General features: G+C 42.5%; 1 protein-coding gene across 1 annotated transcript; it reads left to right on the top strand.

Annotated features, from left to right (window-relative positions):
- The first annotated feature begins 8,606 nt into the window (after positions 1 to 8,606).
- LOC126992962 (tol-Pal system protein TolA-like) lies at positions 8,607 to 10,914 on the top strand. Its single transcript, XM_050851787.1, has 3 exons — positions 8,607 to 8,865; positions 9,558 to 9,968; positions 10,758 to 10,914. Exons 1-3 carry the CDS (start codon positions 8,714 to 8,716, stop codon positions 10,912 to 10,914), a joined length of 720 nt encoding a protein of 239 aa, XP_050707744.1. The 5' UTR covers positions 8,607 to 8,713.
- The last annotated feature ends 1,077 nt before the right edge of the window (positions 10,915 to 11,991 follow it).

Raw genomic sequence — 11,991 nt, 5'->3', positions numbered from 1 at the left:
TTGTTTCTGGTGGAGTGGTGGATCTGCCTTGGAAGTGAGAGTGAAGGAGACTGCTCCAAGGCTAGTTGTTTCTGGTGGAGTGATGGATCTGCCTTGGAAGTGGGAGTGAAGGAGACTGCTCCAAGGCTAGTTGTTTCTGGTGGAGTGGTGGATCTGCCTCTGAAGTGGGAATGAAGGAAACAGCTCCATGGCTAGTTGTTTCTGGTGGAGTGGTTGATCTGCCTTAGAAGTGGGAGTTAAGGAGACTTGAATCTGAGGAATCCGCCATGGCGGTAGACCGTGATTAACTTAAGCTACCGGAATATCAAGATCAAGTCGCTGCAGGGTGGAGCAGATTGTGTTGACGACGGTGCGAGCTCCGGGACGAAGCGGGGGTCGTGGTGCGGCGGGGTGAAGCAAGGCTTTCAGGACGTGAACAAAATGGGGAGAAAGATTGATTATTGGGGCGTTCATTTCTTGGCGCCGCAACTGCGTGGTCATATGGCGCCGAACGTACTGATAAACTATATAAAACAGGTAACAAAAGTGAAAACATGACAAAAAAAACAACACTAGTAAAATTATTAAAAAAATAATAAAATTAAAACGTGATAAAAACAGCACTAATAAAACTATATAAAACAAGTTAAAGTAAAATACATGGTAAAAACAACAATATAAGGTCAATTAAACTACAGGAAGTTGAGGACGCCAGCCTCCTGTAGGAAGCCATAAACGTCATGTCGCGGGAGGAGTGCCTTCCCCCCAGCACCACAGATAGAAGCTCCCATCTCCGTCCCGGCACCGGGGGAGGTACCGCTCTCGCAGGTCCCCCAGACTGGGGCACCCGACCAGCAAGTGCCGAACAGTCAGGGGGACCAGGCAGTCATCACAGTAGGGCTGAATTCCCCGGGGACATGAGGAAGCTATGTGTGTATCGAGTGCGGCCCACCCTAAGGCGGTCCAGGACAGTCTCCTTACGGTTTCTAATGTGGGAATACGAATAGGGACGCACAGCCCTGGTCGTGACTTCCACCATCTTTGTCGTGGGTACTACTGCCGCCCACCTGCGCTGCGGACCGCACGGTGGAATACAGGGCCCGTATTCTACATAGTGCTTATGGTCGACCATAACTTACCGTCATAGCTAACATAATTTATGACCGTCAGTATAATGACCGTCAAAAGTCTTCTTCTTCTTTTTCTTGCTGTCGGCCATAGCACAGTAAATCAACAACACCGTGAGCCGCTAGAATGCACGGCTCAAAATTTATTAACTTTAAATTCATGGAATATAATAATATTATTGACATAATTTTCTTTGATTTAAATTATTTTGACCTCATATTACGACTGTTGGGGAAGTTAGAAATAGTAAAATAGAAATTCGTTATGAGAAAATGCGCTGAAACGTATTCCCGTTGAAAAGTGTGTAAACGCTTTCAAAATCCAATTCAAGGACTATTTATTATTGAAAATAGGGGATAATATTCACGAAAGAGTAGCATCCTTTGGCGGCGGCCGGGGCGACGGTGCAGCCGCAAAATATTTCGCAGAGGGTTTAGGGTGGGGGAGCATATTTAACTTCTCCAACCGAACTTTACGACCTGCTAACGGGGGGGCATCACCCCCCTCGACGCCCCCTTCTAACCAGGGGGGGCTGCACCACCCCATGACCCCCCCCCCCCCCACATATATATGTCTTATTTCTGCGAGGAGATATTTCTCACAACACCGGCTGCACCGTCGCCGCCGCCGCCAAAATGGGCTGCGCTTTCGTGAATAGAGCATCCCCTATTTTCAACAATAAATAGTCCTTGAATTGGATTTTGAAAGCGTTTCCATGATTATTGAACGTTTGTAGAAAAGATATATGAAGAACTAGTGATGTTTCATAAGGTAGGTAATGAAATACTGGCACGGTACTAAAATGAGTCTTGTGAGTAATATATATATATATATATATATATATATATATATATATATATATATATATATATATATATATATATATATATATATATATATATATATATATATATATATATATATATATATATATATATATATACGAGCGACACAGTAGTTTTGTCTAGGGTGATAATTTAAGAAACTGGTACCCGAACATTAAATGAGGTGATGAAAATACGAAGATAGTCCTTAACATAAATTTAATGTATAAGTAAGAAACAACAATATTAACAACACCTGTAGCAAGTGAGAGTAATTACGTTACTTGCTCTTAAGACCTTATGGTCGTTTAAATCAAGTAAATGGTGTGAAGGTCATTACATAACAAAATAATATACCAAAACGAAGATTAAACCAAAGACAAAATGACACACAGATAATGAGAAAAGGAAAACACAAGAAACCCACACAATGACACACAATAATAATAGATAATAATAACCACCACCAATGAATAAATGGATGATAATCACTGATGAATGGAAAGATAAGATGGACACAGAAATGATGAGATATGAGAAAAAATAGTATTGTTCACCTCCTAGTGTTCACTGGTCACTTTGTAAGTGGTTACTGACTCACTGACTCGGCTGATGACGTGAGAGTTGTTGCTGCTAGCCGAACCCTCAGGAGATGAGTACACTTTGGCCTTTGAGATGAGACTAACTCTCACACTTTGTGGAGGTTTCGACAATGCCTCTGAAATAGCCCAAGGCTATTTGATAAGCCTAAAGCCTTAGCCGAAGCTAGCTCAGGGAGCAACAGGTACAATAATTGATAATTCAGTGGTAGCAACAGAGATAGTCTGGTTGCAGTAATACCTCCCCCCTGAAGACGACACCACTGGGTTGATTTGTAGTTGTAGGTAGCCGTTGTTGCCCAGTGGAGTCGTAGTGGTTGACTTCTGGTCAAGTCGAGTTTTTAGATGCGAGATAGGGCGTCGGCGATGATGTTCTCCCTCCCTTTTATGTGGTTGACATTCAGGTTGTAGGGCTGGAGAAACAGGGACCATCTGAGAAGTCGCTGATTGGTAAACTTGCTGCGATTGAGGAAGGCCAATGGATTGTGGTCTGTGTAGACTTGGAGTGGTTCTTGAGCAGGCTGTATGTAGCATTCGAATTTCTGGATTGCTGAGACGATGGCCAGGAGCTCTTTCTCAATGGTGCTGTATCTTTTCTGGTGGATATTAAGTTTGCTGGAGTGGTACGCCACTGGATGAAGGATACCCTCCACCTCCTGCAGTAATACAGCACCAAGAGCGGCATCACTGGCATCAGTCTGCAGGGCAAAGGGCTGAGTGAAGTCTGGGGCGATGAGTACAGGACCCTGGGCCAGGAAGTTCTTGAGTTGGTCGAAGGCGGCCTGGCAATCCTCTGTCCACAAGTAGTGTACGGCTCCACTCGTGAGCCGTGTGAGAGGGAAGTTAGGGCAGTTAGGGCAGAACCTCATGTAATACCCTGCCATGCCCAGAAAGCGCCGCAGGGCCTTCCGAGTAGTGGGGGCAGGGTATTCAAGGATGGCAGAGATGTTGGCTTCCTTGGGTCGTACTCTGCCATTGCCCACCACGTGGCCCAGGTACGTCACCGTTGCTCGGCCGAAGGTAGTCTTAGCCAGCTTCACGGTGAAGTGGGCTGCCTGCAGCCTTGTCAGCACATCCCTGAGTCTCGTAAGGTGCTGCTCCCAATGCTCTGTAAAAATTAGAATGTCGTCTAGGTAAACGGACACTCCAATAAGATCCTGTAACAGATAATCCATGGCTCTCTGGAAGGTTGAAGGGGCATTCCTCATCCCAAAAGGCATTACATTATATTGGTAGAGCCCAAAGGGAGTGATGAAAGCGGATATCTCTTGTGCACTATATTTGATGGGAATTTGATAATAGCCCTTCAATAAATCCAGCTTTGTTATATAATGGGACCTTCCCACCTCATCGATCAAGTCGTCTATCCGTGGCAGGGGTCTGGGACTGTCACAGCGTTGACCCTGCGGTAGTCGGTGCAGAGACGCAGCTGTCCATCTTCCTTGGGGACGAGTAGACAAGGTGACGCCCAAGGAGACTGGCTGGGTTTCGCCAGCCCCTGCTCGAGTAGATAGTCCACCTCTTGCCTCATCTGGTCACGTTTCCTGGGGCTTATGCGATATGGAGGGTGACGAAGAGGAGAGGTGCCGGGGAGGAGCTTGACGTCATGAGAGGTGAGGTTACACAGGTTTGGATGATCATTGAACACATGAAACTGGTGAAGGATGGATAGGATGTCTTTTGATTGAGAGGATGAGAGATGGGACAGGTAATTAGATGGGTTACATAATATGGATGAATTATTTGTCCCTTCTGCATGAGTGGTGGTGGTTTCTAACGAAATAGAACACACAGGTCTCTCTGGTGAGCCAGGTGCAAGGCCAGCTCTAGTTTTATATAATTTAAGTAAGTTAATGTGTATTTTTGAGAATGGTTCTTCAGGCACCTGGATGGGCTGAAGAGGATAAGGAGGGATATTCTGGTTGGGTTTCCCCATTACCTGGCAAGTGTGGCAAGAATTAACAAATGAGGCAACATCCTTCCTAAGACCGGGCCAATAAAACTCATTAAGTAGCTTCTCACAAGTTTTCCTGATCCCATGATGGCCGGCTAGGTTCCCATGAGCGATCTCCATCACTGGCTCTCTTAAGGTGACGGGTAGGACTACTTGATGGAGCTCAGCCCAAGTGGCATCATCTAAAAGTTGAGGTGGTTTATACAATCTCATAAGAATTTTATCCTGGTAATAGAAAGAAGGTGAGGAAGTGATCTGGTCTTTAGGTATAGCTTGGGTATGAAATCGAGACAGGGTGGTATCGTCTTTTTGAGCCTCAGCAAGTAAGGGGTCAGTGAATACCTTACCAACCCCAACGTGAGGCGTAGGATGGAGGGTGGTTGGTAAGGGCTGAGGTGGCTCTGGAGCAGCGGCAACAGACTGTGCTCGAGTGACTGCACATTCAGGAAAAATGTTAGGCTGCTCCTTTTCCATGTCAGCTGTAGGGTTGTAATGCAATGGGGAGACATTAGTTATGATAGGTGGAACGACTAGTCCCCCAGCCAGATCATTAGCCAACAGGAAATTAGCATTAGGGATAGGTAGAGAAGTATCCTCACTGACAGCAATGGTAACTGCTCCCACAACCAACGGACAGTTTAAGTGCACCCTAGCCAGAGGTATGGGAAAAGTTTGATGAAAATCTTTAAGGAGTACCTTCTCCCCCGTGTACTGCTGCTCAATCCCTGGAAGAGCGGATTTTAAAATGATAGATTGGGCAGAGGCAGTATCCCGCATAATCTGGAGAGAGTGCCCTTCAGAGTCCGTGTTGAGAGCCACAGTACCTTGAGACCTGAAGGGTTGAAAAGGGTCAGTGGGAGGAAGTACTGAAGGAGTGTTGAGAGAGGCGACTGGTTTAGAGAATGTAGAGGTCTTTGCTACTTTACACCTAGGATCAGGACAATTCTTTATGAGATGGCCCACCTTTTTACAAAAACTGCAAGAGAGAAAAGACTTGGCACTACCACTACTCTCTGCGGGTTTTACATCCTTGCTATAGCTTGCACCTGACTTACCCACAGGCTGAAGTTTCTTGTCTCCTGAGGGCATAGAGCGATGTATTAGTGAAAAGACATCCGCCAATTTGGCGGCTTTTAAGAGTTCAGTCTCATCCTTATCAGTGATGTGCAACATGATTGAGTATGGTATCTTCCTTTTGAATTCCTCTAGAGCTACAAGGTTTACCAGATCGTCATATGTGGTTACAGCTGCCGACTTAAGCCAGTGTCTCAAAGCTCGGAGTTTCTCTGATGCAAACTCCAAGTATGTTTGACCAGATGTCTTGTTCATGTTGCGGAAGGTTTGTCGATATCTCTCTGTGGTGACTGCATAAGCTGCTAAAATAGCGCTTTTTACTACCTCGTAATCTGAGTTGTCTTCGATATTGTCTAGGACTGCCAAGGCCTTACCGTTGAGTTTGGGCTTGACTAGCCATGTCCAGTCCTCCTTAGGTAGATCGAAGTGAATGGCAGAGGATTCGAATTCCCGAAAGAATGCTTCTGGATCGTAATCCGAGAATTGAGGCATAAGAGGAAGAAATTTGGTTATCTGCAACCTATTAGGGGTTCGACTCCCCCTGTCTGAGGACTGCAGCTGAAGCACGCTGAGTTGATGTTCGCGTTCAAGTGCTTTCTCTTCCCTTTCACGTGTTTTCTCTTCCCTTTCACGTGCTTTACTTTCTTCATCTCGTACGCGTTCAAGTGCTTTCTCTTCCCTTTCAAGTGCTTTCTCTTCCCTTTCAAGTGCTCTTGCTTCTTTTTCATATTCTAGCTTCATCTGGAGTGCCTGCATTTTCACCCTCTCTATCTCTAGGGCGATTGCGGGGTTTGCAGAACCCAAAGAGGTAGGACTTTCCATGAGGTGGTCAGCCTCCTCCTCAGGGTCACCCAGATGAGCTAGAATTAGGGACATCAACTCGGGTTTTCTTGTTTGACTACTGAAGGGAATATTATAGTTTGTAGCAATATATTTAAGTTGTTCCACAGTTACAGTTGCTGTTTTAAGTTCCTCCACAGAGGGATTACCGACAAACTCTTCTACGTTGAACACCATTTTGATTGATGTACAAGTCGATTTAACGGTTGTACGAAAGTTGTTAGTAACCACTAATGGTTAAAAGTGATGCTTGGAATGTGACACAGTAATCTCCTGAACTATTAACTAGTTCACAATCCTGGCATGAGATTAATTGATAGGGGAGCGACCCCTGAAGAGATAACACTTCGACGAAGATAACGAGCCAGTGGAGAATGACCAGAGAATGCAATACCCACATCTGCAAACAGGATCTGGCATTAAGTACTCGTTTGAGTTTGAGCTGGTCAAGTTATGAGTCGAGTGAAGTATTGAATTGATTCGGAACGTCAGTGGTTCCTAAAGAAAATGAGTCTCGTAGGCTATGGGGAGAAAGTGTCTCACAGGAAAGATTCGAACAGAGCAAAACGTAATTAAGAGTATGAGGAACAGATAAAGTCTCCACGCTAGGCCTTTGCGTGGTTAGTTATTAAAGGCACAGTTAATCCCTACACTCAATCATGTTGCACATGAAACAGCACCAACAAACACAGTGACACAGTGATTACAAAAGTAATAGGAGTGATACTAGGGGTGAACGAACATACATGAAACAATAAATGATTAGCGAAGATGAAGTGGTGGAAAATAACAATGAATTAGTTATAATAATCCACTACACATGATCCCGGACAGGCCCCCAATAATGTTACGAGCGACACAGTAGTTTTGTCTAGGGTGATAATTTAAGAAACTGGTACCCGAACATTAAATGAGGTGATGAAAATACGAAGATAGTCCTTAACATAAATTTAATGTATAAGTAAGAAACAACAATATTAACAACACCTGTAGCAAGTGAGAGTAATTACGTTACTTGCTCTTAAGACCTTATGGTCGTTTAAATCAAGTAAATGGTGTGAAGGTCATTAAGCATAACAAAATAATATACCAAAACGAAGATTAAACCAAAGACAAAATGACACACAGATAATGAGAAAAGGAAAACACAAGAAACCCACACAATGACACACAATAATAATAGATAATAATAACCACCACCAATGAATAAATGGATGATAATCACTGATGAATGGAAAGATAAGATGGACACAGAAATGATGAGATATGAGAAAAAATAGTATTGTTCACCTCCTAGTGTTCACTGGTCACTTTGTAAGTGGTTACTGACTCACTGACTCGGCTGATGACGTGAGAGTAGTTGTTGCTGCTAGCCGAACCCTCAGGAGATGAGTACACTTTGGCCTTTGAGATGAGACTAACTCTCACACTTTGTGGAGGTTTCGACAATGCCTCTGAAATAGCCCAAGGCTATTTGATAAGCCTAAAGCCTTAGCCGAAGCTAGCTCAGGGAGCAACAGGTACAATAATTGATAATTCAGTGGTAGCAACAGAGATAGTCTGGTTGCAGTAATAATATATATATATATATATATATATATATATATATATATATATATATATATATATATATATATATATATATATATATATATATATATATATATATATATATACAAACATGGATATTTATAGAAGTATGTTGCAATACCCATACTTGTTGCCATCAACAGCCAACTGTTTGATGGAAATCAATCACATTGAAATAGTTTTGTATTGAAAAAAAGAGGATGCTATTTGCCATAAATCTGCCAGTTTAGTTTATATATATATGGGTAAATCAGTTTAAGTTTGTATTGAATATTATGTAGAGTCCATTCCTACCCTTATTACTTATACTTTCTTTCATCAGAGATGCATGTAAGATAAAGTATGAAAGAGGAAGAAATGTTCCTTTCTAACACACACAATCTTGAATAGTGGTGGGAGTACAGTAGTTATATATATATATTTTTTTTATATAATTTTGTTTTACAACAAAAGAGTCGGCTCAAGGGCAACAAAAAGTGTCGAAAAAAAGCCCATTAATTGCCGCTCTCACAACAGAAGATACTATAGAGTAGCCAAAAGAGAGGTCAATTCCGGGTGAAGAGGTGTTTTGATACACTCTCGTTGAGAGGTCAAGTTACAGGCAGGAGACAAAAACAAGTTTTATCACATCTCAGTAAAGTACCTGTCATAATCCACTTCAGCATTACATTCTGAGAAGACACTAATGTAGTGCTTTAGTAGTAGGGGAAAAAAGCAAAAAATACATGAAATTTTATTTTTTCCCAGGTGGCGGCCCTCCACCCCCTCCCCTTGACCCCATTGATGAACTTGTCGGGGACGTCTTGGGGCAAGACAGCAAGGTCATCACGGGATTTGAGGAGATTGATGACCTTGGACATCAAAGGACTGTCGACATGTATGTATCTATTTGTTTAATTTGTGAAGTACACTCTTTAGTTCTTTTCTTCTCATTTTTAAATAGTTCAAGTTAACTATACCTGCAGGTAATGTCAAAGCTACAGCAACTTCTGTCAATTGATGCAATCCTACCTTGGTTCATAGTACTTCTCAATTAAGGTGTATTCAATGAGTTCTTGGCCTACCTCAGAATGAGGAAAAATAGAGTAAAGGTTCACTCCACTTACTTTTTTTTATGTTTTAACATAACCGCCTTTGACTGTGATGCACTTCTCCAATTTCGTCTTCAATTATGAAATTCCGTCCCTGAAGAATGGTGGGTGAATCACTTGTGAAAAGTCACCGTGTAACTCAATAGAAAATGTTGAAAGGATACCAGCCCATGCATTACTTGTTGGAACCTATACCAACATGTTACAGCATTGGCGGGCTCCTGTCCCCACTCCTTCTTTGTTAGGCCGATAACTCATTGAATTCTCCTCTTAATATCAATCCCCTCAAAGATATGCAACTCTTCTAGACCTTATTGATTGTCGTTAATTTAATATGAAGTATGAATTCCATTTCCATAACATTATGCCATATTTACTCCCTAGTATATGAAAGGAAAAAGATACCCTATGGCAGATCTGCATTAGTTTATAACTGCTCATTTGTACACCCATTCCATGACTTTTACATTACTTGCAGTGAAGACGCAGCAGAGCCAGCGAGCCAGCTCTTCGTAGGTCAGGGAGGTGTTGAGGCACCAACAGTAATAATTGTGCCTGAGCCCACCCTGCAGCCACAGACTGAGGAGGGGGGTGCCCGGGGGAAGGTGCCAGCTGAGGGGGATGCAGCAGCTGCTCAAGCAAAGGTGGCAGCTGCTGAGGAGGAGGCTGTAGCTTCAAGAGCTACAGCAGCAGCTGCACAGGCTGGGGAGGAGGCTGCACGGGCCATGAAGGCAGCCGCAGAGGAGGTGGCTGCTTGTGCCCGGGCCTTCGCAGGAGCTGCAAGGGTGCAGGAGGCAGCTGCGAGGGCGCAGGAGGCAGCTGTAAGGGCACAGGAGGCAGCTGCCAAAGAAAAAGCAGAAGCCATGCGGCTTAAACAAATTTTGCTCAAGTTCCAAATTGAAAGGGAAAGGAAAAACAAATAATATACCTAATAAAAGTAGAAGAGGATGCACGTAGTTCTATGATTGTGAAACCTTAGTTGTACTAGTTTAATTATGCTTATGCGGGAATGATACAGTGTACAAATGCACAGGAAAAATAGATTAAAATGGATGTGTAAAAAAGAAAAAAAAAACACTAATAGATAATAAAAAGGCAATGTGTGAAGAGCTAGGGAGGAAGGTGAGAAATGACTTTCAGAATAATAGGGAGATGTTCTTGAAGGAAGTGAAGGGAGCATGAGAAGAGAATGAAAAGGTGTGTATGAACTATGAATGTAAAAGGTGTGAATAGGAATGTAATCGTAAGTGTTGAAGGTATAAGAAGATTGAAGGAGTACTATGAGTGTTTGTAGAGTATTGACAACAAAGAGGGGAATGTTAATTTGCAAATGTTTACAAAAGGAATATGGGTTATAATGGATTGATAGATTGATTACTTTATTAATGCAAGTGGAACAGTACATTTGCATGTACTTGTCCAGTCGTGCTGAGGAACAGGTTTCAGTCTTCATTGCTAGAACGAAAAACAAATTAATTAGTAGGTAGTTTCATAATAATAATGATACGGAATAATGCAGATTCTTAAGAAATGAGTGTTTCCCAGATTATATTCCAAAAACATATATGTATAAAATATCCAACTTACTGAAAATGCAAGTTGCAGAATTCATCTCGATACAGGCGACCTTCATTCCGCTGACCAGCTTGAAGTGGCGGCACAACTTGCACACCTTCAGGTTGTGCCACGGCAAGATCTGCTTCTTCAGCGTTAGGTTGAGCTGCATCGAGAGGAATGGGAATATTCCTGTCCTTGCAGATGTTGTGGAGCATGCCGCATACATGAATCAGCTTGCACACCTTCACCGGGGGAGTTACTCGGACCTCGCTGTGTAGGACATGAAAGCGGCGCTTGAGCTGTCCTATTCCCCGTTCCACAACACTCCGTGTCCGTTTGCGGGCCCTAAAAGAAAATACAAATGATAATGGCAGTCAATGTTCTGTTCTTGACAATTTTTTTTCAGTTTAACCAGGTAGCAGCGGGGATCATGTTTCTTAACCTGAGAACGTCGACATACCCTTTTTAGGGCTTTGACGAGTCGTGGCTGTGGTACGGTGGACCCTAAAAAGGGCTCGCCATAAAACGCCTAATTCGAGCTAATCGTAAGCGGTGGTGGAATAGCGCAACCCACCATGAATGGCCTAGGTCAATATGGTGGGTGAGTGATCTTGAGGTAGGCTTTTTTGTCATAGATGGTGATGTAAGGTCATGGCATACTGAATTAGCTATCCATATAATAATCACTTGTCAAATTCTCTATATTACACAACAAGCGACTCTCGGCTAGATGCCACGCGTCACGAGACTATTTTGTAACAAACACCACCCAAAAAGAATGGAGTTTGAGTAAAAGTAAATATTTTTAATGGCTTTATGGTTATAAGAGGAGTACTCTGGTGTACATTCCATGCTCTTTTCCTAGTCTCAAAATGCAGAGTAATAATTTTGTCATTTCTCGGCCACTTCTCGGCTTTCCCATAGCCGAAGCCCACGGGTTAATGGTCCCTCCAAGCGAAAAAAATAAGAAAAAATCACCCCTCACACAAACCATTTCATAATATATATCAAAGCATTTGTGATCAGATAAGGTATCATCTGTTTTGAGGGGTTTATATCATGGCACAAATTTGACCCGTCGCTGCTACACAGTAAAGCCACAAATTTGTCCCGTCGCTGCTACCGGGTTAATTACATTTTTTAAATTGATTTTTTTTTTATTTGAGTTAACTTTTGTAATTTGAAAGTCAAGTATTTTAATTTAAAAGTTAACTTTTTTTAAATTTGAAGGTCAACTTTTTTACTAGGAAAATCAACTCTTTAAATTTCAGCCATTTTTTTTTAATTTAAAGATCTTTTTCTTTAAATTTGAAGGTGAAAAGGTGTATTATTTTCTTTAAATCTGATGTACTTAT

This window comes from Eriocheir sinensis, unplaced genomic scaffold (assembly GCF_024679095.1).
Source record: "Eriocheir sinensis breed Jianghai 21 unplaced genomic scaffold, ASM2467909v1 Scaffold53, whole genome shotgun sequence".
NCBI lineage: Eukaryota > Metazoa > Arthropoda > Malacostraca > Decapoda > Varunidae > Eriocheir > Eriocheir sinensis.
Note: the sequence above shows the minus strand (reverse complement) of the source record. Positions and strands in the feature narration are given on the sequence as shown.